Source organism: Ranitomeya imitator, chromosome 1 (assembly GCF_032444005.1).
Source record: "Ranitomeya imitator isolate aRanImi1 chromosome 1, aRanImi1.pri, whole genome shotgun sequence".
Taxonomy (NCBI): Eukaryota; Metazoa; Chordata; class Amphibia; order Anura; family Dendrobatidae; genus Ranitomeya; species Ranitomeya imitator.
The window spans coordinates 1,188,825,635-1,188,850,307 of NC_091282.1; the positions used below are offsets into that span (position 1 = coordinate 1,188,825,635).

A 24,673-nucleotide genomic window follows, 5' to 3' on the forward strand; every position below is an offset into this window, starting at 1 on the left:
GACACCGATCCAGCGATGTCTTCACTGGTAACCAGGGTAAACATCGGGTAACTAAGCGCAGGGCCGCGCTTAGTAACCCGATGTTTACCCTGGTTACCATCCTAAAAGTAAAAAAAAACAAACGCTACATACTTACCTACAGCCGTCTGTCCTCCAGCGCTGTGCTCTGCACTCCTCCTGTACTGGCTGTGAGCGTCGGTCAGCCGGAAAGCAGAGCGGTGACGTCACCGCTCTGCTTTCCGGCCGCTGTGCTCACACAGACAGTACAGGAGGAGTGCAGAGCACAGCGCTGGAGGACAGACGGCTGTAGGTAAGTATGTAGCGTTTGTTTTTTTTACTTTTAGGATGGTAACCAGGGTAAACATCGGGTTACTAAGCGCGGCCCTGCGCTTAGTTACCCGATGTTTAGCCTGGTTACCGGCATCGTTGGTCGCTGGAGAGCGGTCTGTGTGACAGCTCTCCAGCGACCAAACAGCGACGCTGCAGCGATCCGGATCGTTGTCGGTATCGCTGCAGCGTCGCTTAATGTGAAGGTACCTTAAGATGTTTCTGCCTCTACCTCCCTTTGGATAGCTCCAGCATCCGGTCTTCCCCTTTCCCCTATATGAGGATGGCTGATTCTGAGGGGGACGAAAGGACCGCTTCTTGGTTGTGTTTAGGCAGTACTTTCTTTTTGTCTGTTGCCTTTTCCAATGATTTGTCCCGGGCTTGCCTGAATACATATTCCCCAAGGGGATATAGCAAAGTTTGACCTTTGAAACAATGTCTCCGCTCCATAACTTCAGCCACACTGCTCTTATGGCAGAATTCAACAATATCGAAGCTCTGGCTTCCATCTTTACCGTTAGCATCGGCCAGGAACCCTGTTGCTTTCTATAAGAGAGGTATAGTTCTCAATAGCTCTTCTCTTGAAGTACCCATGTTGAGGTGTTCCTCCAGCTGATTTAGCCACCGGAACATTGACCTGGCTACACATGTAGATCCAACATTAACATCCAACAAATGCTTACCATGATTTCTTTAGCATGCTATCTGTCTTGCGATCCATAGGGTCTTGTAATTGGGAGGAATCCTCAAAGGGCAATTTCGTCTTTTTGGCCACTTTTGGTACCTCTGTCCAGTATTTGGATATGTTCTCCTCCAGTGAGAATCTTCCATTCAGCTTTGTAGGTGTTACCAAGCACTTTTCTGGTAGTTCTCACTTATCCAGTATCAACTTTTGGATATTCTCATGTACCGGAAACAACTTTTTCTGAGATCTTAGACCCCCCCCCCCAAACATTTCATTCTGAACAACTTCTTCCTTCCCCATATTCATAGTGGTTCTCACCGCCATCAGAAGTTCTTCTGATGCAAAATAATATTTTTTATTGCTTCGGGACTGATCCTCTTTAACCTTTAACAATTTTGTCTGTGTAATCCTGACACATGTGTTTCTTGCATGAAGAAGGTAACTTTTTAAGACAGATGGCACATTTGTGGAACAACTTGTCTTTTCTTTTTGGAGCAGGATCCTTGTCTCCCTGAAAAGAGGAGAGAAGGGACCATAAGTATAACCCCTAAGGACATTCCTGCTCCAAAGATAAAGAGACACCAAGCCAGGCACTTACTGGGTTTGGGACAGCGCTGGGTACTACAGATGCAGAGCAAGAAGAACAACCACCCTCCATCTCAGCAAAGGTCCTACTTTGAGGTGTCTTCCATCTGGGCTCCTTATATAAGGGGCCAAGATCTCAGTGCGTCATCCTGATGGGATGACTCTCCCCCTCTCCGTCTCTTTGGAAAATGCCCCCAGGTGCGGACTGTATCGGCATTATGACTCCAGAAAGCGCATGTGTTGTGAATTCTGTGGCAGAGCTCCCTCTTGTGGTCACAAGTGGTACTTCGGCTGATTCTCTCTGTGAGCTTCCGTTGGTGGAGGAAAGTGGTACTGCGGCTTCTGAGTTTCCTTCCTCGGGTGATATGGTGAAGTCGTTAGGTGCTACCCTATTTAACTCCACCTAGTGCTTTGATCCTGGCTTCCAGTCAATGTTCTAGTATTGGACCTGTTTCCTCCTGGATCGTTCCTGTGGCCTGCTGCTCTGCATAGCTAAGTTCCTCTTTGCTATTTGTTTGCTGTTTTTTTTCTGTCCAGCTTGTTTATTTGTTTTTTCTGCTTGCTGGAAGCTCTGGGACGCAGAGGGTGTACCTCCGTGCCGTTAGTTCGGTACGGAGGGTCTTTTTGCCCCCTTTGCGTGGTTTTTGTAGGGTTTTGTGTTGACCGCAAAGTTACCTTTCCTATCCTCGCTCTGTTCAGAAAGTTGGGCCTCACTTTGCTAAGTCTATTTCATCTCTACGTTTGTCTTTTCATCTTAACTCACAGTCATTATATGTGGGGGCTGCCTTTTCCTTTGGGGTATTTCTCTGAGGCAAGGTAGGCTTATTTTCTATCTTCAGGCTAGCCAGTTTCTCAGGCCGTTCCGAGTTGCATAGGCAGCGTTAGGCGCAATCCACGGCTGCCTCTAGTGTGGTTGGTTAGGATTAGGGATTGCGGTCAACAGAGTTCCCACGTCTCAGAGCTCGTTCTTGTTTTTTGGGTTATTGCCAGGTCACTGTATGTGCACTGACCTCTATGTTCATTGTGGTACTGAATTACCTTTCATAACAGTACTGGAAGCCAAAAGTACTAATGATTCTCAATAGAGGGAAAAAAGAAGTTCTGAGACCATTTTTTTTTCTTTGCACTGTGTTTTGCCTTTTTTTTCCCCTAGACATTTGGGTAGTTCAGGACACAGGTGTGGACATGGATATTCAGGGTCTGTGCTCTTCATTGGATAATCTCGTTATAAATGTACAAAAGATTCAAGATTTGGTGGTTCAGAAGCCTATGTTAGAACCAAGAATTCCTATTCCTGATTTGTTTTATGGTGATAGAGCGAAGTTTGTGAATTTCAAAAATAATTGCAAACTGTTTCTGGCTTTGAGACCTCGCTCCTCTGGTGATCCAGTTCAACAAGTGAGAATTGTTATTTCTTTTTTGCGTGGCGATCCTCAGGACTGGGCATTTTCCCTTGCGCCAGGGGATCCTGCATTGAGTAATGTTGATGCGTTTTTTCTGGCGCTCGGATTGCTGTACGATGAGCCTAATTCAGTGGATCAGGCAGAGAAGAATTTGCTGGCTCTGTGTCAGGGTCAGGATGAGATAGAGGTATATTGTCAGAAATTTAGAAAATGGTCTGTACTCACTCAGTGGAATGAAGGTGCGCTCGCAGCTATTTTCAGAAGAGGTCTCTCTGAAGCCCTTAAGGATGTCATGGTGGGATTTCCTATGCCTGCTGGTCTGAATGAGTCTATGTCTTTGGCCATTCAGATCGGTCGACGCTTGCGCAAGCGTAAATCTGTGCACCATTTGGCGGTATTACCTGAGCTTAAATCTGAGCCTATGCAGTGCGATAGGACTTGGACCAGAGTTGCACGGCAAGAACATAGACGTCTGAATGGGCTGTGTTTCTACTGTGGTGATTCCACTCATGCTATCTCTGATTGTCCTAAGTGCACTAAGCGGTTTGCTAGGTCTGCCACCATTGGTATGGTACAGTCAAAATTTCTTCTGTCCGTTACCTTGATCTGCTCTTTGTCATCGTATTCTGTCATGGCATTTGTGGACTCAGGCGCTGCTCTGAATTTGATGGACTTGGAGTATGCTAGGCGTTGTGGGTTTTTCTTGGAGCCCTTGCAGTGTCCTATTCCATTGAGAGGAATTGATGCTACGCCTTTGGCCAAGAATAAGCCTCAGTACTGGACCCAGCTGACCATGTGCATGGCTCCTGCACATCAGGAGGTTATTCGCTTTCTGTTGTTGCATAATTTGCATGATGTGGTCGTGTTGGGGTTGCCATGGCTACAAGTCCATAATCCAGTATTAGATTGGAAATCCATGTCTGTGTCCAGCTGGGGTTGTCAGGGGGTACATGGTGATGTCCCATTTCTGACTATTTCGTCATCCACCCCTTCTGGGGTTCCTGAGTTCTTGTCTGATTACCGGGATATATTTGATGAGCCCAAGTCCGATACCCTACTTCCGCATAGGGATTGTGCTATCGATTTGATTCCTGGTAGTAAATTCCCAAAAGGTCGACTGTTTAATTTATCTGTGCCTGAGCACGCCGCTATGCGGAGTTATGTGAAGGAGTCTTTGGAGAAGGGGCATATTCGCCCGTCATCGTCGCCATTAGGAGCAGGGTTCTTTTTTGTAGCCAAGAAGGATGGTTCACTGAGACCTTGTATAGATTACCGCCTTCTAAATAAGATTACTGTTAAATTTCAGTACCCTTTGCCATTATTAGCAGATTTGTTTGCTCGCATTAAGGGGGCTAGTTGGTTCACCAAGATAGATCTTCGTGGTGCGTATAATCTTGTGCGTATTAAGCAAGGCGATGAGTGGAAAACTGCATTTAATACGCCCGAGGGCCATTTTGAGTATCTTGTAATGCCATTCGGACTTGCCAATGCTCCATCAGTGTTTCAGTCCGTTATGCATGACATCTTCCGAGAGTACCTGGATAAATTCCTGATTGTGTACTTAGATGACATTTTGATCTTCTCGGATGATTGGGAGTCTCATGTGAAGCAGGTCAGAACGGTGTTTCAGGTCCTGCGTGCTAATTCTTTGTTTGTGAAGGGATCAAAGTGTCTCTTTGGTGTCCAGAAGATTTCATTTTTGGGGTTCATCTTTTCCCCTTCTACTATCGAGATGGACCCTGTTAAGGTCCAAGCCATCCATAATTGGACTCAGCCGACATCTCTGAAAAGTCTGCAAAAGTTCCTGGGCTTTGCTAATTTTTATCGTCGCTTCATCTGTAATTTTTCTAGTATTACTAAACCATTGACCGATTTGACCAAGAAAGGTGCTGATGTAGTCAATTGGTCTTCTGCTGCTGTGGAAGCTTTTCAAGAGTTGAAGCGTCGTTTTTCTTCTGCCCCTGTGTTGTGTCAACCAGATGTTTCGCTTCCGTTCCAGGTCGAGGTTGATGCTTCTGAGATTGGAGCAGGAGCCGTTTTGTCGCAGAGAAGTTCTGATTGCTCGGTGATGAAACCATGCGCCTTCTTTTCCAGGAAGTTTTCGCCTGCTGAGCGAAATTATGATGTGGGTAATCGAGAGTTGCTGGCCATGAAGTGGGCATTCGAGGAGTGGCGTCATTGGCTTGAAGGAGCTAAGCATCGCGTGGTGGTCTTGACTGATCATAAGAACTTGACTTATCTCGAATCCGCCAAGCGCTTGAATCCTAGACAAGCTCGTTGGTCGTTGTTTTTTGCCCGTTTTGACTTTGTGATTTCATATCTTCCGGGCTCTAAAAATGTGAAGGCGGATGCTCTGTCTAGGAGTTTTGTGCCCGACTCTCCGGGTGTATCTGAGCCGGTGGGTATCCTCAAAGAGGGAGTAATTGTGTCTGCTATCTCCCCTGATTTGCGGCGGGTGCTGCAAAAATTTCAGGCTGATAAACCTGATCGTTGCCCAGTGGAGAAACTGTTTGTCCCTGATAGGTGGACGAATAAAGTTATCTCTGAGGTTCATTGTTCGGTGTTGGCTGGTCATCCTGGAATCTTTGGTACCAGAGAGTTAGTGGCTAGATCCTTTTGGTGGCCATCTCTGTTGCGGGATGTGCGTACTTTTGTGCAGTCCTGTGGGATTTGTGCTCGGGCTAAGCCCTGCTGTTCTCGTGCCAGTGGGTTGCTTTTGCCCTTGCCGGTCCCGAAGAGACCTTGGACATATATCTCTATGGATTTTATTTCAGATCTTCCCGTCTCTCAAAAGATGTCAGTCATTTGGGTGGTCTGTGATCGCTTCTCTAAGATGGTCCATTTGGTACCCTTGTCTAAATTGCCTTCCTCCTCTGATTTGGTGCCATTGTTTTTCCAGCATGTGGTTCGTTTACATGGCATTCCAGAGAATATCATTTCTGACAGAGGTTCCCAGTTTGTTTCGAGGTTTTGGCGAGCCTTTTGTGGTAGGATGGGCATTGACTTGTCTTTTTCCTCGGCTTTCCATCCTCAGACTAATGGCCAGACCGAACGAACCAATCAGACCTTGGAAACATATCTGAGATGCTTTGTTTCTGCTGATCAGGATGACTGGGTGTCCTTTTTGCCTTTGGCTGAGTTCGCCCTTAATAATCGGGCCAGCTCGGCTACCTTGGTTTCACCATTTTTCTGCAACTCTGGGTTCCATCCTCGTTTCTCTTCAGGGCAGGTTGAGTCTTCGGACTGTCCTGGTGTGGATACTGTGGTGGACAGGTTGCAGCAGATTTGGACTCATGTAGTGGACAATTTGACCTTGTCCCAGGAGAAGGCTCAACGTTTCGCTAATCGCAGACGCTGTGTGGGTCCCCGACTTCGGGTTGGGGACTTGGTTTGGTTATCTTCTCGTCATATTTCTATGAAGGTTTCCTCTCCTAAGTTTAAACCTCGTTTTATTGGTCCATATAGGATTTCTGAGGTTCTTAATCCTGTGTCTTTTCGTCTGACCCTTCCAGATTCTTTTTCCATACATAACGTATTCCATAGGTCATTGTTGCGGAGATACGTGGCACCCGTAATTCCATCTGTTGATCCTCCTGCCCCGATTTTGGTGGCGGGGGAGTTGGAGTATATTGTGGAGAAGATTTTGGATTCTCGTGTTTCTAGACGGAAACTCCAGTATCTGGTTAAGTGGAAGGGTTATGCTCAGGAAGATAATTCCTGGGTCTTTGCCTCTGATGTCCATGCTCCCGATCTTGTTCGTGCCTTTCATATGGCTCATCCTGGTCGTCCTGGGAGCTCTGGTGAGGGTTCGGTGACCCCTCCTCAAGGGGGGGGTACTGTTGTGAATTCTGTGGCAGAGCTCCCTCTTGTGGTCACAAGTGGTACTTCGGCTGATTCTCTCTGTGAGCTTCAGTTGGTGGAGGAAAGTGGTACTGCGGCTTCTGAGTTTCCTTCCTCAGGTGATATGGTGAAGTCGTTAGGTGCTACCCTATTTAACTCCACCTAGTGCTTTGATCCTGGCTTCCAGTCAATGTTCTAGTATTGGACCTGTTTCCTCCTGGATCGTTCCTGTGGCCTGCTGCTCTGCATAGCTAAGTTCCTCTTTGCTATTTGTTTGCTGTTTTTTTTCTGTCCAGCTTGTTTATTTGTTTTTTCTGCTTGCTGGAAGCTCTGGGACGCAGAGGGTGTACCTCCGTGCCGTTAGTTCGGTACGGAGGGTCTTTTTGCCCCCTTTGCGTGGTTTTTGTAGGGTTTTGTGTTGACTGCAAAGTTACCTTTCCTATCCTCGCTCTGTTCAGAAAGTTGGGCCTCACTTTGCTAAGTCTATTTCATCTCTACGTTTGTCTTTTCATCTTAACTCACAGTCATTATATGTGGGGGCTGCCTTTTCCTTTGGGGTATTTCTCTGAGGCAAGGTAGGCTTATTTTCTATCTTCAGGCTAGCCAGTTTCTCAGGCCGTGCCGAGTTGCATAGGCAGCGTTAGGCGCAATCCACGGCTGCCTCTAGTGTGGTTGGTTAGGATTAGGGATTGCGGTCAACAGAGTTCCCACGTCTCAGAGCTCGTTCTTGTTTTTTGGGTTATTGCCAGGTCACTGTATGTGCACTGACCTCTATGTTCATTGTGGTACTGAATTACCTTTTATAACACGCATGTATACGCACAAGCGCATCTTCCGGCTGTGCATTCCATCGTGGAACGCAACCGGAATTGACACCACCAAGACTCCGTGTCACATCACTTCTGGTCGCCGCCTGACACGTGCGAACGGAAGAGAGAGAAGGAGGAGAGTCGGTGAGCTCCGAGAGGACCCCGGCTCCTGCCACTCTGCTTTGCCCGGAGGCACAGGAAGGGTGGAAAAGGTCCCGAGTCTGGGGGAGATGGGAGCAGCTTCAGGAGGGGAAGGCTGGAGCGATCACCTCATCTGCCTTGCTTGCATAGGTAATCTACGCTGCCCCTGTTGCCGGCCATAGAGCACCGCAGGAGGACCTTCTCGTGCCCCATAGGGACAGGAAAAAACACTGTGTTTCCTGTCCCTATTAGGGTGAGGAGTATCCTTCTATGGTGCTGTCGTGGAGGGTGACTAGAGAAATATAGCGGTTTATTGTCCCATCATGTCAGGGTGATGTTTCCTTCCAAGTGTGGAAGGCTTGAAAAAGTTTCACACTTGGTACGAAACATCTCCCTGTCATGATCGGTCAATAAACCACTATACTTTAGACTTTTGGAGCGCTGCCTTCATTTTTCTTTTTATATATTGAAGTTTGGTTTTGCCTGTTAGGCTTTGCACCCGCTTATTATCTTTTGCCTTGCTAGTGCTGCACCTACAAGTGCTTCTCACTAAATTAGGGATCGTTTTTTTCTTTGCAGGTGTTTTTTGTTAATTATTCCAACGTACTGAGATAATGACTTTTGGGTTTTCATTGGCTGTAAGCCGTAATCATCAACATTAACAGAAATAAACACTTGAAATACACCACTTGGTAATGACTCTATATAATATATGACCTTCACTTTTTGTATTGAAGAACTGAAATAAATTATCTTTTTGATGATATTCTAATTTTGTGAGAAGCTCCTGTATATCTTGCTTTTTGTCTTTCTAGCTAGACAGAGTAATTGGAACTGCACCAATATGTTGTAGAACGAAAAGGGTGTAAAGTGGAAATCCAGTCACAAGATAGAGAATGAAAAATGAGGCAGCACTCCGAACTAAGCAAATAGAATATTAAATGTCCCTTTTTTCTTCTTTGATTATTTTGGAGTGCTGCTGCTTTTTCATTTTTTATGTGTCTCATGATCCTCTCCTGAGTGAGGCTCCAGTCCATGGTCCAGTCCTGTCCAGCCTGTTCTCCAGCTGCTAGCCAGTCCTTCAGGAAGAGGAGGGTCGCATCTATCTCCCATGAGTGGTCCTCCTGAATGAGGTTGCTTCCTAGAGGTGTCCCCCTAGAGCAAGGCAGTGCCTGGAGTAGTGCCTGCCTGCCTGCACTGTCTCTCCCCAGCAGGCACCAGCCCTCCACCAGCAGAGCCCAGTGCCTGCTGCCTGCCCTCCATGTGCAGACCCTGCCTCTGCCTCCAGGATTGTTGCCTCCTCTGATTGCACATTTCCTCATCTGCTGCTGCTGGTAACAATAGGGTCCTTGTGTCTTTCCATCCAGACACCGCACTGCTGCATTTTATATGATCAGCTGCAGCAGCAGCAGCCAGAGCCTCATCATCCATCCATCCATCCACCCAGCGAGAGGAGGGCACTAGGGCTGCAGCATGGCAGCAGAGAGGAAGAGAACCTGGAATAAAGAAGATGACCTCCCTGTCTATCTGGCCAGACCAGGCACCACTGCCCAGACCCCAAGGGTGAAGTATGGGGGCATGTTTGCTTCGGTAGAAGGCGCCTATGAGAACAAGACGATAGATTTCGATGCCTACAGTGTGGGCAAGAAGGGCACCCGCACCCCGAGGAGCGGCAGCAGGGCGGACCTGGACGGGGACAATCTCAGCGAGACGGCCAGCGATGTGAGCGAGATCTCCGGCTCCGTCATCAGCTCCCCCGGGGACAGGGACGAGCGGACCCCGGGCATCGAGATCAGGTTCTCCGGGGGGAAGGAGCTGCTGCAGGGGCAGGACAATGGCAAGGTACAGTCTAGGCTGGGGGTCTGCACCACAGCAGTGGGGGCTGGGTTGGGGACCTGCACATTGGCCTCAGGGGGCTATTACATTCGCTAAGGTTAATTGTCTGTTGTTGTTGAACCATTAACCCTTCTGCAATATTTTGCTTCTAAACCAAAGATACATTGTAAGCAGAACATTGTGCATTGCTGTGCCCAAGAGCTAGCAGTCCTGTGCCAGGGTCTGAGGTGTGAGCTAGCAGTCCTGTGCCAGGGTCTGAGGTGTGCTCAAGGTCATAATCCATTACTATTCAATTTCCTTTTATTGTTACCTGTGATCATTGTATTACATGTATGTACTTCCTATCTATCATCTATTATCTATCTATCTATCTATATATTATCTATATATTATCTATCTTTTATCTTTCTATCTATCTTATATCTATTTATATCTATCATCTATCTATCATCTATTATCTATATATTATCTATCATCTATCTATCATCTATGTATCTGTGTATCTATCTATCAATCTATTATCTATCATCTATCTATCTATCTATCTATTATCTATCTATAATCTATCTATTATCTATCATCCATCTATTATCTATCCATCATCTATCTATCTATCTATTATCTATCTATAATCTATCTATTATCTATTTATCTATCTATTATCTATCCATCATCTATCTATCTATCTATCTCATATCTATCTATCTATCTATCTATCTATCTATCTATCTATTATCTATCTATCTATTACCTATCTATCTATTACCTATCATCTATCTATCTATCTATCTATTATCTATCTATCTATCTATCTATCTATTATCTATCTGTCATCTATCTATATATCTTTCTATCTATCTATCTATCTATCTATCTATCTATCTATCTATCTATCTATCTATCTATCTATCTATCATCTATCTATCATCTATCTATCTATCATCTATCTATCTACTATCTATCTATCTATCTATCTATCTATCTATCTATCTATCTATCTATCTATTATCTATATATTATCTATCTTTTATCTATCTACTGTATCTTATATGTATCTATTATCTATCTATCATCTACTGTATCTATTCTCTATTATCTATCTGTTATATCTATCTATCTATCTATCTATCTATCTATCTATCTATCTATCTATCTATCTATCTATCTATTATCTATCTTTCTATATGATCATCTAAGACTCAGACGTACATGCAAAGTAATGGACTGCATTAATATGTTTTATAATTAGCTGCATGGTTCTGTAATTACCCAATATAAACCCATATTTAATGATAGGATCAGTGTGGCCCCATAGTGCACATTGCCTATGAGAAGCAGGGCCTGGTGCAGGAAGGAAATATTGCATTGACTGTACATGTTCCAGCATTGACATTAGGTACTAATTGATAGTATGGATTGTATCAGTCAATATTTAAGCAGCGGTTGTGTCCTTTAACCCTATATCACCATGTCATGGCATTCTGGAAGAAGTAATGGTGTTCTCATACTTTGCTGTTGTGTAACAAAGAGAAGGGGTGCTGAATCTGGGAGGCCTCCAGACCTGGGCTCTCGGTGCCCGCCTTCTGTCCCACCACATTCACTTTGCATTTTAATGTCCTTCAGCGTGCCAATGTAAGACCGGCTGACATTCATAGGAAAACCAGTCTGGGCTGGGAGGACTGCAATGTTGTTCATGTTAACCACTTCCTACCTATGAAAAGTTTTGACCTTTTTATTAATTATTTTTAAAGCTTATTATTTTAGCGTTGTAGCCCATGGGAAATTTTTGGCAGTGTCTGCCCTTAGACTAATCCATAGTGATTACGGTAATGACATGCAGTGGCCGGTTCTTACCGCAACTGCAGTACTGGATCATTGAGGCTTGCAGGTAAAAACTGCACAACTGGGTGGTTTTCGGCAGAAATGATGATCTTCAATAGTTTTAGGTGCATTTAAGAGATCACTTTGAGCAGATATTGAGGATTCTTCCATCAACTACATAGCTTTCAAACAACTCAGTGTAGCTCTTAACTTTTTGTCCTTGGTGACAAAGAATGCTTCTTTTAAGGACAAATTATTGTTAGTTGTGGCCATCCTCCCTAAGTTGGCCCGTCATAGTGGTAAATAATCGGGGATAAAGTTGGTGAATCCAGTCCTATGGCCCCTTAGGAGCTCCTTAGTCATGTTTTCAAGGTCACTGGGATACATATCGCTTGATACATATTAATTTGGAGACCTATTCATTGCATTTAATATGTCAAAGTATCGTAAGAGTGTAAATTTTCCCTTCCATGAACTTTGCTTTTAAGACATAGACATGTTAGAAGTTGTCCATAATACCCAATAAATTGAGACCCCATCTCTGTTACTAAGACAAAGCTGTTACACCTTTGCCCTCCGTTGGCTCGTTTGCCCTCCGTTGGCTCGTTTGCCCTCCATTGGCTCGTTTGCCCTCCGTTGGCTTGTTTACTCTCCGTTGGCTCGTTTGCCCTCTGTTGGCTTATTTGCCCTCCGTTGGCTCGTTTGCCCTCCGTTGGCTCGTTTGCCCTCCGTTGGCTCGTTTGCCCTCCATTGGCTCGTTTGCCCTCCGTTGGCTTGTTTACTCTCCGTTGGCTTGTTTACTCTCCGTTGGCTCGTTTGCCCTCTGTTGGCTTATTTGCCCTACGTTGGCTCGTTTACTCTCCATTGGCTTGTTTGCCCTACGGCCCTCCGTTGGCTCTTTTGCCCTCCGTAGGCTCGTTTGCCATACATTGGCCACGCTCTAAAAAGGAAAAGACCAACTAAGATAATAGACTACACATTGATCAATCTTGAAGAGCTATATGGGCCCACATGGCACTGCATTCTACAAAGGCTTTTCTTTCTGTGGAATGGTCGGTATCAATCCATAAAAAGAGAAAACTTTTTTTTGTCTGGCATCTGTTATAAAAAAATATATATACTTCAATGATTTATTCACAAGGGTGTCTGAGTAGGTTATTGTGATTTTTTTAATTATTGATTCACTTTGGTTGAGTATCCATAAGAAATGTTGCTGTCTGTACATTTTGGCTAAACCTAAAAAGGAGGTTGGCAACGTTGATGGACTTCCGTCAAAGAGAACTTCTGGTCTGTCTCATATATCAGCAGTTCTTCAAAACTTTATTTTTCATGTGCTTTGTACTTGTTGATGTTTTTGGTGGTTATTGTGATTCTGATTCTGAAGAAAATGACTCTTTTCGACTCCAAAGTTGTCTCAAAACCAAGATCTCAGGAATGTCAATGGATGAATGTGTGCATGCTTACATATACATTGCTCTAGCTAGTCTATATGTCAGCACCATCCATGCAATGCGGACTCTGAGATCTAGTCTTGAGGACCACATTGAGATTTATAGTAGTTCTTTCTAGTGGTGAAACCGATAATGGCATTGATGCCACTAGTACTTTTAGTGGTGAAGCTGGTAATGGCTTTTTCTAAACTCACAAAGAACCTATTCAGAAAACCAGACACATTTCTTATCTCATGAATGGTTTTCTTGAGTGGATTATTGTTGAATGCCAGACAACACAGCTGTAAATGTAGGATGTTCTCTGTCTCGGTAAGGACCATCTATACAAAAACAATTGACTGTACTCCATTAACGAAAAGTGGACAGTTCTCTCTATTACATCTATACTATGGACAAAAGTATTGGTAAGTCTCGAAATTACATGTATAGGAGCCTTTATACAACCTATTCTAAATCCATAGTCATTAATATGGGGTTGGTCTGACCTTTTGCAGCTATAACAGTATCCACTCTTCTGAGAAGGCTTTCAACAAAGATTTTGGAAGTGCTTGTGGAAGCTTTTGACCATTCATCTAGAAGAGCATGTGTTGGATCAGACACTTATGTTGAGTGAGACAGCCAGGTTCACAGTCTCCATTCTAACTCATTCTAAAGGGGTTGGATGGAAATCAGGGATTGTGCGGCCGGTCATGTTCTTCCACACCAAGTTTTCCCTACAATGTCTTTATGCACCTTGCTTTGTGCACTGGTGAACAGTTATGGGTAACAGGAAGGGGCTTTTCCCAAATTGTTCCCACAAAGTTGGAAACATACAGTTATGCAAATTATCTTGTATGCTGAAACATTAAGATTTCCTTTCACTGGAACTAAGGGGCTGAGGCTGACCCCTGAAACACAAGCCTATAGCATTTTCCCTCCTCTGTCAAGCTTTACAGTTGGCACAATGCAATCAGTCGAGTAATGTTCTCCTTGCATTCAACAAACCCAGACTTGTCCGTTAGGCACTGGATAGAGAAGCATCATCCATTACTCTTCACAACACGTTTATAATGATCCAAAGTCCAGCAGCGGTGTATTTTACACCACTTCATCCAGTGTTTGGCAATGTAGGGCTGCATTTAGCCGCACGGCCATGGAAACCAATGTCATGAAGTTCCTGGAAGGACACAGTTTTGTGCTGATGCAAATACCAGAGGAAGTCTGGAGTCAGCAGAACTTTGGTGACTTTTATACCATTTGCTCCTCAGCACTCTGACACCGCTCTGTAACCTTACGTGGTCTCCACTTTGTGGTTGAGTTGGTATGGTTCAAAAACGCTTTGCTCGAGCAAGCCGGAGGTCTTTTCAGTGCAAGTCTATGAAAGCCTCGTTCTGGCTCTCATGTGACCATCGTTACTACTGACTTCCAGCCAGTCTAAAGTTGCAGTCACAAGATATAGCCGTGGGACTGGAGCTGTGCCAATAATAGGTGAAGACAACAGCGGGTCAGGTTTTTGTCAGGGACCTCCACTTAAGAGACACCACTCCATTGCTGAAAAAAAAAACAAGCGCTTGAGTGGTGCGTTAATGCCTTGGGCTTCATTTACCAAAGCTGTATAGCAGAAAAACTACCTTTTTGTTGTTTGTAGCAACCAATCACAGCCCAGCTTACATATTTTAAGATGCTGCAAAAATCATAGCAAGAGGAATCATTTCAGAACCTTTTACACCTTTATTGTCACCCATAATTTGTACAGTTCAATTCAAAAATGAACTGATGTCTATTTTTGGTGGAAAAAGAAAAGAATTAAAATAATGTGACTGCATAAATATTAAATATGCACACCATTAAACTAATACTTTTTAGAAGAAACCATTGAATTTATGACAGCATCCAGTCTTTTTGGATAGGAGTTTACCAGCATGGCACATCTAGAATTAGCAATCTTTGCCCAATCTTTCTTCCTGTAGCACTCAAAATTTGTCAATTTCCAAGGGCACCTCCTATGAACAGCGTCCTCTTCAGGTCAACCTACAGATTTTCAGATGGAAGTAGTCCAGGGTCTGGCTGGGCCATTTCAAAACTCTAACCTTCTCGTGAAGACATTCTTTTGTTGATTTGGAGGTACAGTTGTGTGACAAAGTGTTTCCCCCTTCCTCATTTGCTATTCTTTTGCATGTTTGTCACACTTAAATGTTTCAGATCACCAAACAAATTTATATATTAAAAAAGATAACAGAAGTAAACACAATATGCAGTTTTCAAATAAAGGTTTTAATTAAGGGAAAAAGAAATCCAAAGCTACAAGGCCCTGTGTAAAAAGTGATTCCCCCCTTAAAACATAAATTAACTGTCTTATTCCCTAGCTGAACTTAGACCTGATAACTGCCTTACCTGTTCTTAATCAAGAAATCACTTAAAAAGGACCAGCCTGACAAAGTGAAGTAGATCAAAAGGTGCTGAAAAGCTAGACGTTATGCTGTGATCCAAAGAAATTCTGGAACAAATAAGAAACACACTAATTGAGATCTATCAGTGCGGAAAAAGTTATAAAGCCATTTGGGACTCCAGCGAACCACAGTGAGAGTCATTATCCACAAATGCTGAAATCGTCGAACAGTGGTGAACCTTCTCAAGAGTGTCCGGACTACCAAAATTACCTCAGGAATGCAGCAATAACTCATCCATGAGGTCACAACAACAAAGACCTGCAGGCCTCACTTGGCTCAGTTAAGGTCAGCGTTCATGACTTCACCATGAGAAAGAGACAGGGCAAAAATGGCCTGCATGGCAGAATTTCAAGACGAAAACCACTGCTGTACAATAAGAACATAAAGGCTCATCTCAGTTTTGTCAGAAAACATCTTGATGATCCCCAAGACATTTGAGAGAATACTCTGTGGACTGACAAGACAAAATTTGAACTTTTTGGAAGGTTTATGTCCCATTACATCTGGTGTAGAAGTAACACGGTATTTCAGAAAAGGAACATCATACCAACATTAAAATATGGTGGTGGAAGCATGGTGGCCTGGGGCTGTTTGCTGCTTCTGGACTTGGAAAACTTGCTATGGTAAATGGAACAATGAATTCTGCTGTCTACCAAAAAATCCAGAAGGAGAATGTCCTATCATCTGTTCACGACCTTAGGCTGAAGCGCACTTGGGTTATGCAGTAGGACAATGATCCAAAACACACCAGCAAGACCACCTCTGAATGGTTTAAGAAAAACAAAATTAAGACTTTAGAGTTGCATAGTCAAAGTCTTTAACTTAATGCGATTGAGATGCTGTGGCATGACCTTAAAATAGTGGTTCATGCTTGGAAACCCTCCATTGTGGCTGAATTACAACAATTCTGCAAATATGAGTGAGCCAAAAAAGCTTTGTAAAAGACTCATTGCCAGTTATCGTAAACACTTGATTGCAGTTGTTAAGGGTGGCACAACCAGTTATTAGGTTTAGGGACAATCACTTTTTCACACCAGGGACCTGTAGGTTTGGATTTCTTTTTCCCTTAATAATAAAGACCTTCACTTAACTCCTTCACCCCGAAGCCTGTTTTCACCTTCCTGACCAGGCCAATGTTTTAAATTCTGACCACTTCCGCTTTTCATATGAAGCATATGAAGGTCCTAGAGTGGCCTAGCCAGTCTCCAGGTCTCAATCCCATAGAAAACATTTGGACGGAGTTGAAAGTCCGTGTTGCCCAGCGATATGCCCAAAACATCACTGCTCTAGAGGAGATCTGCATGGAGGAATGGGCCAATACACCACGAACAGTGTGTGACAACCTTGTGAAGTCTTACAGAAAACGTTTGACCACTGTCATTGCCAACAAAGGACATATAACAAAATATTGAGATGAACTTTTGTTAATGACCAAATACTTATTTTCCACCATAATTTGAAAAATAAATTTTGCCAAATCAGACAAGGTGATTTTCTGGATTTGTTTTCTCATCTTGACTCTCATAGTTGTGGTCTACCTATGATGTCAATTACAGGCCTCTCTCATCTTTTTAAGTGGGAGAACATGCACAACTGGTGGCTGACTAAATACTTTTTTCCCCACTGTATGGGGTATTGGCATGCTCAGGAGAAATTGCACAATAAATTTTATGGTCTATTTTCTCCTGTTACCCTTGAGAAAGTAAGAAAAAAATAGGTCTAAATGATTTTTTTTGTGAAAAAAAAGTTAAATGTTAATTTTTACTTTCCACATTCCATTAATTCATATGAAGCATCTGCAGGGTTAATAAACTTCGTAAATGTGGTTTTGAGCACTTTGACGGGTGCAGTTATTAGAATGGTGCCACCTTTTGGTATTCATATAGACCGCTCAAAGTCACTTCAAATGTGATGTGGTCCCTACAGAAAAATGGTTTTGTAAATTTTGTTGTAAAAATGAGAAATCGCTGGTAAACTTTTAACCCTTATAACTTCCTAACAAAAAATGTTTTCAAAAATTGTGCTCATTACGCCTTTTTATACAGGACAGGAGAAGTATACACCGCTTCACAATATATACTACAATCTATAATATACACAGCTCCATAGTGGGGAAAAAAGTATTTAGTCAGCCACCAATTATGCAACTTAAAAAATGAGAGAAGCCTGTAATTGACATCATAGGTAGACCACAACTACAGTATGAGAGTCAAAATGAGAAAAAAAATCAAGAAAATCACCTAGTGTGGTTTGGCAAAATTTATTTTTCAAATTATGGTGGAAAATAAGTATTTGGTCACTTAAAAACATGCAAGATTTCTGGCTCTCACAGACCTGTAACTTCTTTTTTAAGAGACTCATCTGTCCTCCACTCGAGTCATTACCTGTAGTAATTGCACCTGTTTGAACTTGTTATCAGTATAAAAGACACCTGTGCACACCCTCAAACAGTCTGACTCCAAACTCCACTATGGTGAAGGCCAAAGAGTTGTCGAAGGACACCAGAAATAAAATTGTAGCCCTGCATCAGGCTGGGAAGATTGAATTGGCTGTAGCCAATGACAGGTCGACTTGGCCTTTTGTTTTGGATCATTGTCATGTTGGAACGTCCAAGTACGTCCCATGTGCAGCTTCCGGGCTGATGAGTGCAAATTTGCCACCAGTATTCGCTGATAGCATTCATCTTTCCTTTAACTTTGACCAAGTTTCCTGTGCCTTTGTAGCTCACACATCCCCAAAACATCAGCGATCCTCTTCTGTGCTTTAAAGTAGGAATGATGTTCCTTTCTCTCCAACTCTAACGGTTTTGTTTGTGGTCAAAAAGTTACCTTGTTCCAGAAGTTTTGAGGTTTGTCTCTGTGCTGTTTTGCATATTGTAGGTGAGATACTTTCTGGCATTTGCACAGTAATGGCTTTCTTCTGTCAAGTCGCCATGCAGCCCATTTTTCTTCAAATGCCTCCTTTTTGTGCATCTTGAATCAGCCACACAGCTAGTTTTTAGAGAGTCCAGTATTTCAGCTGATGTAATTTGTGGGTTTTTCTTTGCATCCCAAACAATTTTCCTGTCAGTTGTGGAAGACATTTTTGTTGGTCTACCTGACCGTGGTTTTGTTTTTACAGAGCCCCTGATTTTCCATTTGTTAATCACAGTTTGAACGCTGCTGATTGGCATTATCAATTCATTGGATATCTTTTTGTATCCCTTTCCTGTTTTATACAGTTCAACTACCTTTTCCCGTAGATCCAATTCTTTTGCTTTCCCCATGATTCACAATCCAGAAACGTCAGTGGCTGGATTAAAGATGCAAAAGTCTGTCTGGATCCTAGAAACTCACTCAGCTTTTACGCCCAGACACTGAATACAAGCAAACAGATCACAGGTGAGATGTTACCTTTAGTAGCCATTCAAACCCATTTGTGTCAACTTCTGTGCATGTTATCATGCCCAAATCACCAAGGTTATACACATGGGAAGAAGGAATCAATATCACCATTACACAGTGAACGGGAAACCTCTGGGTAAATCTGACATGGAGAAGGACTTGGGAATCATAGTTAATGATAAACTTACCTGGAGCAGCCAGTGCCATTCAGCTGCCAAGGCAAACAGGATCATGGGGTGTATTAAAAGAGGTCTGGCTACACATGATGAGCGCATTATACTGCCTCTGTACAAATCTCTGGTCAGACCGCAAATGGAGTACTGTGTACAGTTTTGGGCATCGGTGCTCAGGAAGCATGTAATGGAACTAGAGCTGCACACAAATAAGTCTGTATCTGCTGCATATCTGCCAACAATGTCCACCACATTGTATTCTGTGACTGTCATAAGAGTCTCCAGTTCATTCATTTTGCTTGCTAGACATCTTGAATTTGCCAGCAGACATTTAATATTATTAGTACATTTGTTACTCCTACTCAGCTCCCTATTTTCCTTGTATATCCCAGCCCCCCTCTCTGTCTACTCTATCCCCTTATTAGCACAACTACACTCTCTCCACCCAGATCCCAGGTTAAAAGCTCCTCTATCTGTCTTACCATTTTTTCCCCAAGCACATCTGCACCCTCCACATTTAGGTGCAGCCCGTCCCTACCGTAGTGCTTGTAGCCGACAGAGAAGTCGGCCCAGTTCTCCATGAACCCAAACCCTTCCTTCCTGCACCAGTTTCTAAGCCACTTATTTATCCCCCTAAGTTCCCGCTGCCTATCTAGTGACACTCGTGGCACTGGCAGCATTTCTGAAAACACCTCCTTGGAGGTCCTGACCTTCACATTATCTCATAGTTCCCTGTAATCAGTCTTAAGGACCTTTCACCTCCCTCTAACTTTGTCATTGGTACTGATATGTGCCATGACCGCTGGTTTTTCCCTATCCCCACCCAACAATCTGTCTATCTGATCCGCAATATGTCGAACCCGAGCAACCGGCAGACAGCACACTGATCGGCATTCATGGTCTCGGCGGTAGATGACCTTGTCTGTCCGCCTAATTATAAAGTCCCCTACCACCAACATCTGTCTGGCCTTTGCTGCACTCCTATTTCCCTCCTTCCTACAGCAGTCGTTTTCTTTGTTTCTGCAACAATGCAGCGTGGCATGGAGGCAATCAGCCTGTGGCACTGCTGAGGTGTTATGGAAGCCCAGGTTGCTTTGATAGCAGCCTTCAGTTCATCTGCCTTGTTGGGTCTTGTGTCTCTCATCTTCCTCTTAACAATACCCCATAGATTCTCTATGGGGTTAAGGTCAGGCGAGTTTGCTGGCTAATCAAGCACAGTGATACTGTTGTTTTTTAACCAGGTATTGATACTTTTGGCAGTGTGGACAGGGGCCAAGTCCTGCTGGAGAATGAAATTTCCATCTCCAAAAAAATTGTTGTTAGAGGGAAGCATGAAGTGCTCTAAAATATCCTGGTAATCGGCTGCGCTGAGTTTGATCTTGACAAAACTCAGTGGACCTACACCAGCAGATGACATGGCTCCTCAAACCATCACTGATTGTAGAATCTATCACTGGTAGAACTGATTGTGGGCGTTGCTGAAGGGTGTCAGCACTCACATAGAGCAGACGCCTGCATCTGATTGCTGCAGCGTTCAGTGTGAGCCAGTGCAATCGCGGCTCCATACATGTACTACGTTTTGTGAGATTGCACCTCCGGCAGCATGTCAGAACAAAGTTAAAAACTGCATTTTTAATTTACTTGTGTTATCTTTGTCTAATATTTCAATTTATTTAGTGATCTGAAGCATTTAAGTGTGACAAACATTCCTAAGAATAGGAAATCAGGAAGGGGTCAAACACTTTTTAACACAACTAAAAGGTAAAATTCCTCTTCATCTTTAACCTTTCAGCAAATGCCTGAAGGCTTTGATATAAAATTGACTGATATTTGTTACCATCTATCTTGACTAAAGCCTCAATCCCAGCCACTGAAAAACAGCCTCAAAGCATATCGCTGCCTCCACCATGCTTCATTGTGGGTACGGTGATCTTTTGGTGATGTGCAGTATCGGCTTTGCGCCAAACATAACTTTTGAAATTTTGGCCGAAACGTTCAACCTTGATCTCATCAGACCATAACATGTTTTCACATATGGTTTTGGCAGACTTCATGTAGGTTTAGCAAAACAGTTGGGCTTCGATGATTTTCTTTATAAGAAAATTTCTGTCTTGCTACCTTACCCCACAGGCCAGATATGTGAAGAATAGTAAAAATTGCTGCCACATGCAGTATGGAGTCAGTACTTGGCAGAAATTCTTGCAGCAGTAGGCCTCTTGAGAGTTTCCTGCACCAATTTTCTTGTCTTTTCGTCAGTTTTTGAGGAACGTCCAGTTCTATGCAATGTCACTGTTGTGCCAAATTTAAGCAACCTCTTGATGACTGTCTTCACGTTGTTCCATGGTATATCAAATGCCTTGGACATTTTTTTATAATGTTCTCCTTACTAATAACTTTTATTATCGGGATCCGCTGTTTGTTGTAAAATGCAATTTTATATGAAGTTGATCAGAATTAATGTATAGTGGCGTGTAAAAGTTTGGGCACCCCTGGTTAAAATTCTCCGAAAGGCCTAAAGTTAAAGATGACACATTTCCTTTGTAATTTAGGCAAAAAAACACAAAAAAATAATATATATACATTGTTGTTCTCAAAAGAAGTTTACATACCCCGGCATAATTTTTGTTTTCTTGGCCTTTTTTCAGAGTATATGAATGATAACCCCAAAACGTTTTCTCCACTCATGGATAGTGGTTGGGTGAAGCCATATATTGTCAAACTACTGTGTTTTCTCTTTTTAAATTATAATGACAACCCAAAACATCCAAATGACCCTGATCAAAAGTTCACATACCTCATCTCTTGATACCGTGTATTGCCCCTCTAACATCAACGACAGCTTGAAGTCTTTTGTGGTAGCTGTGGTTCTTTATTTTCTCAGATGGGTAAAGTTATCCACTCTTCTTGGCAAAAAGCCTCCAGTTCCTGTAAATTCCTAGGCTGTCTAGCATGAACTGTGTGCTTGAGATCTCCTGAGGCTGGCTCAATGATATTGAGGTCAGGAGACTGAGATGGCCACTCCAGAACCTTCACTTTGTTCTGCTGTAGGCAATGACAGGTCGACATGGTCTTGTGTTTTGGATCGTTGTCATGTTGGAACCTATCACTAGGACCAAACGAGGCGATACTGACAAGATATGGACTGGTATGTGCCGAAAAGTTCATCTTCTGTTGGAATTTTTTTTTTTGCTATTATCGGTTACTGTTGTTGGAAAGATGTTCCTGCCAAATGACTGACCAGCATCAGTCAATGGATGCCATTATCAAGCCAAAGAATAGGCAGATTTAGGCCACGTTCACGATTCATTATTTGGTCAGTATTTTACATCAGTATTTGTAAGCAAAAACCAGGAGTGGGTGATAAACACAGAAGTGGTGCATATGTTTCTATTATATTTTTCCTCTGATTGTTCCACTCCTGGTTTTGGCTTACAAATACTGAGGTAAAGTACTGACCATATACTGAACGTGTGAATGTGGCCTTACAAAGAGTAAAGTGTCTCCTAGGCGGTTGGTGTGTTGGGATTCTGTCCTCTGCAGACTTACATAACAATAGCAGGCTAACCTTGCAGTATTCTCTTCTCGGCATAGTCATGGACACCATAAGTAAAATAGTGCTATCAGAGGGACTAGCAAGTAAAGGGCCTAAACTCATCTCTGGATTGCCACCGAATCTATACCCACAAGCATTAACCCCTTAAAGGGAACCTGTCACCCCCCTCAAGCGTTTGCAAATAAAAGAGCCACCTTGTGCAGCACTAATGCTGCATTCTGGCAAGTTGGCTCTTTTAGTTATGCTCCCTGCACACGCTGAAATAAACACTTATAAAATGTGCCCCCTCATACCGTGAAATCGTCCCGGGGGTGGATCTTTCCCCTCTAATCAGGTGCAGCACAGCGGTCTCTGCGGGCCTGTTCGCGCCGGGAGCCGCCTCCTTTTGCTTCATTAACATCCCCGGCGCCTGCACTGTAAGTATTTTTCCGGGCATGCGCAGTTGCGCTGCCCTTCGAACTTACATCACAGGTGCCGGGATCGCTACTGAATCAAGAGGAGGCGGCGCCCGGCTCGCACAGGCCCGCAGAGACCGCTGTGCTGCACCTGATTAGGGGGGTGACAGATTCCCTTTAACGACCAGAGGTATTTTTGGTTTGCATTTTAATTTTTTGCTTCTCTTCTTCCCAGAGCCATAACTTTTTTATTTTTTGGTCAAAATGGCCATGTAGGGCTTATTTTTTGCGGGACGAGATGTACTTTTGAATAACACCATTTGTTTTACCATGTCACGTACTAGAAAACGGGGGAAAAAATCCAAGTGCTGTAATATTGCAAAAAAAGTGCAATCTCACACTTGTTTTTTGTTTGGCTTTTTTACTAGGTTCACTAAATGCTAAAACTAACCTGCCATTATGATTATTCAGGTCATTATGAGTTCACAGACACCAAACATGTCTAGGTTCTCTTTTATCTAAGTGGTTAAACAAAATGCCAAACTTTGTTAAAAATAAATAAACAAAAAGTGTGCCATTTTCCGATACCCATAGCGTCTCCATTTGTTGTGATCTCGGGTTGGGTGAAAGCCCGTTATTACATTTTAATGCAATGTCAAAGCGACCAAAAAAACGTAATTCTGGCATTGTGACTTTTTTTTTCTAGCTACGCCGTTTAGCAATCAGCTTAATCCTTTTTTTAATGATAGGTCGGGCGATTCGGAACACGGCGATACCAAATATGTGTGTGTTTGTTTTTTTTTTAATTGTTTTATTTTGAATGGGGCGAAAGGGGGGTGATTTGAACTTTTATATATTTTTTTATATACATATATTTTTAAAAACATTTTTTTTACTTTTGGCATGCTTCAATAGTCTCTATGGGAGACTAGAAGCTGCCATAACTAGTGATGGGCGAGCACTAAAATGCTCGGGTGCATGTTGCTCGGGTCGAGCAAATTGTAATACTCGGGTACTCGACCCGAGCAACGAGCCCAGTGTAAGTCTATGGGAAGCCTGAGCATTTTTACCGTGATGCCCGTGGGGGTCTTTTTAAGGCCTAAAAATATTTTAAAAGTTCAATACAAATGGATTAATTTTGAGAAAACTTATACAGTATGTGATCAGTATGCCTGAAAAGCAAGGATTTGGACACCACAGATAGACCAGGCGTCTGACTGAGATAGCAGACTGTTTCAATATGTGGCCTGTATTTTGTCAATTTTTTTATACTGTATAGACCAAGGGTAGCACACAAAAAAACAGAATGTATGCCTAAAAAGCAAGGATTTGGACACCACAGATAGACCAGGTGTCAGACGGAAATAACAGACTGATCAAAATGTGGCCTTGAGTTTTTTTGGCCCACCAAAATTGTGTCAATAAGTAGTGATAAATATAAGAACTGTAGCTAAATATTTTTGGCCCAGCTACACATTTTTTAGTCAGCAAAATGATTTTCAAAAATGTTGTAAGACACTCCAAAATATACTATAGTACAAAAAAAAGGCCAGAATTTTCTGCGCACTCACATCTGATGCCTGGGACAAAAAATGTTTTTTTAAATTGTTCGATTTTGACGCTCTTGTATTGAAATGACCTGGCTCTAGTCTGCAGTGTGACCAAGCAAATAAGTGTACAAAAAAGGGGGCTATGGATTGCTTTGTAATAAAATTAACAGGTATAAGGTGCAAAGAAAGAAAAAAACCTAGCCACGGATACCTGCAGCTACGCATATATAAAATAGGCAGCAGCAGACAGTAATGGAGCCTTTTGATGTATGCAGTGAGATCTATATACTCA

At 43.0% G+C, this 24,673-nt stretch overlaps 1 protein-coding gene across 1 annotated transcript in view; it reads left to right on the plus strand.

Annotated features, from left to right (window-relative positions):
* The first annotated feature begins 8,771 nt into the window (after positions 1-8,771).
* Positions 8,772-24,673, plus strand: part of CRMP1 (collapsin response mediator protein 1) — an 89,941-nt gene continuing 74,039 nt past the window's right edge. The window contains exon 1 of the mRNA XM_069744823.1: positions 8,772-9,632. Within this exon, the coding sequence (XP_069600924.1) occupies positions 9,264-9,632 (369 nt within the window). The 5' untranslated portion in view covers positions 8,772-9,263. The remainder of the gene's footprint in view (positions 9,633-24,673) is intronic.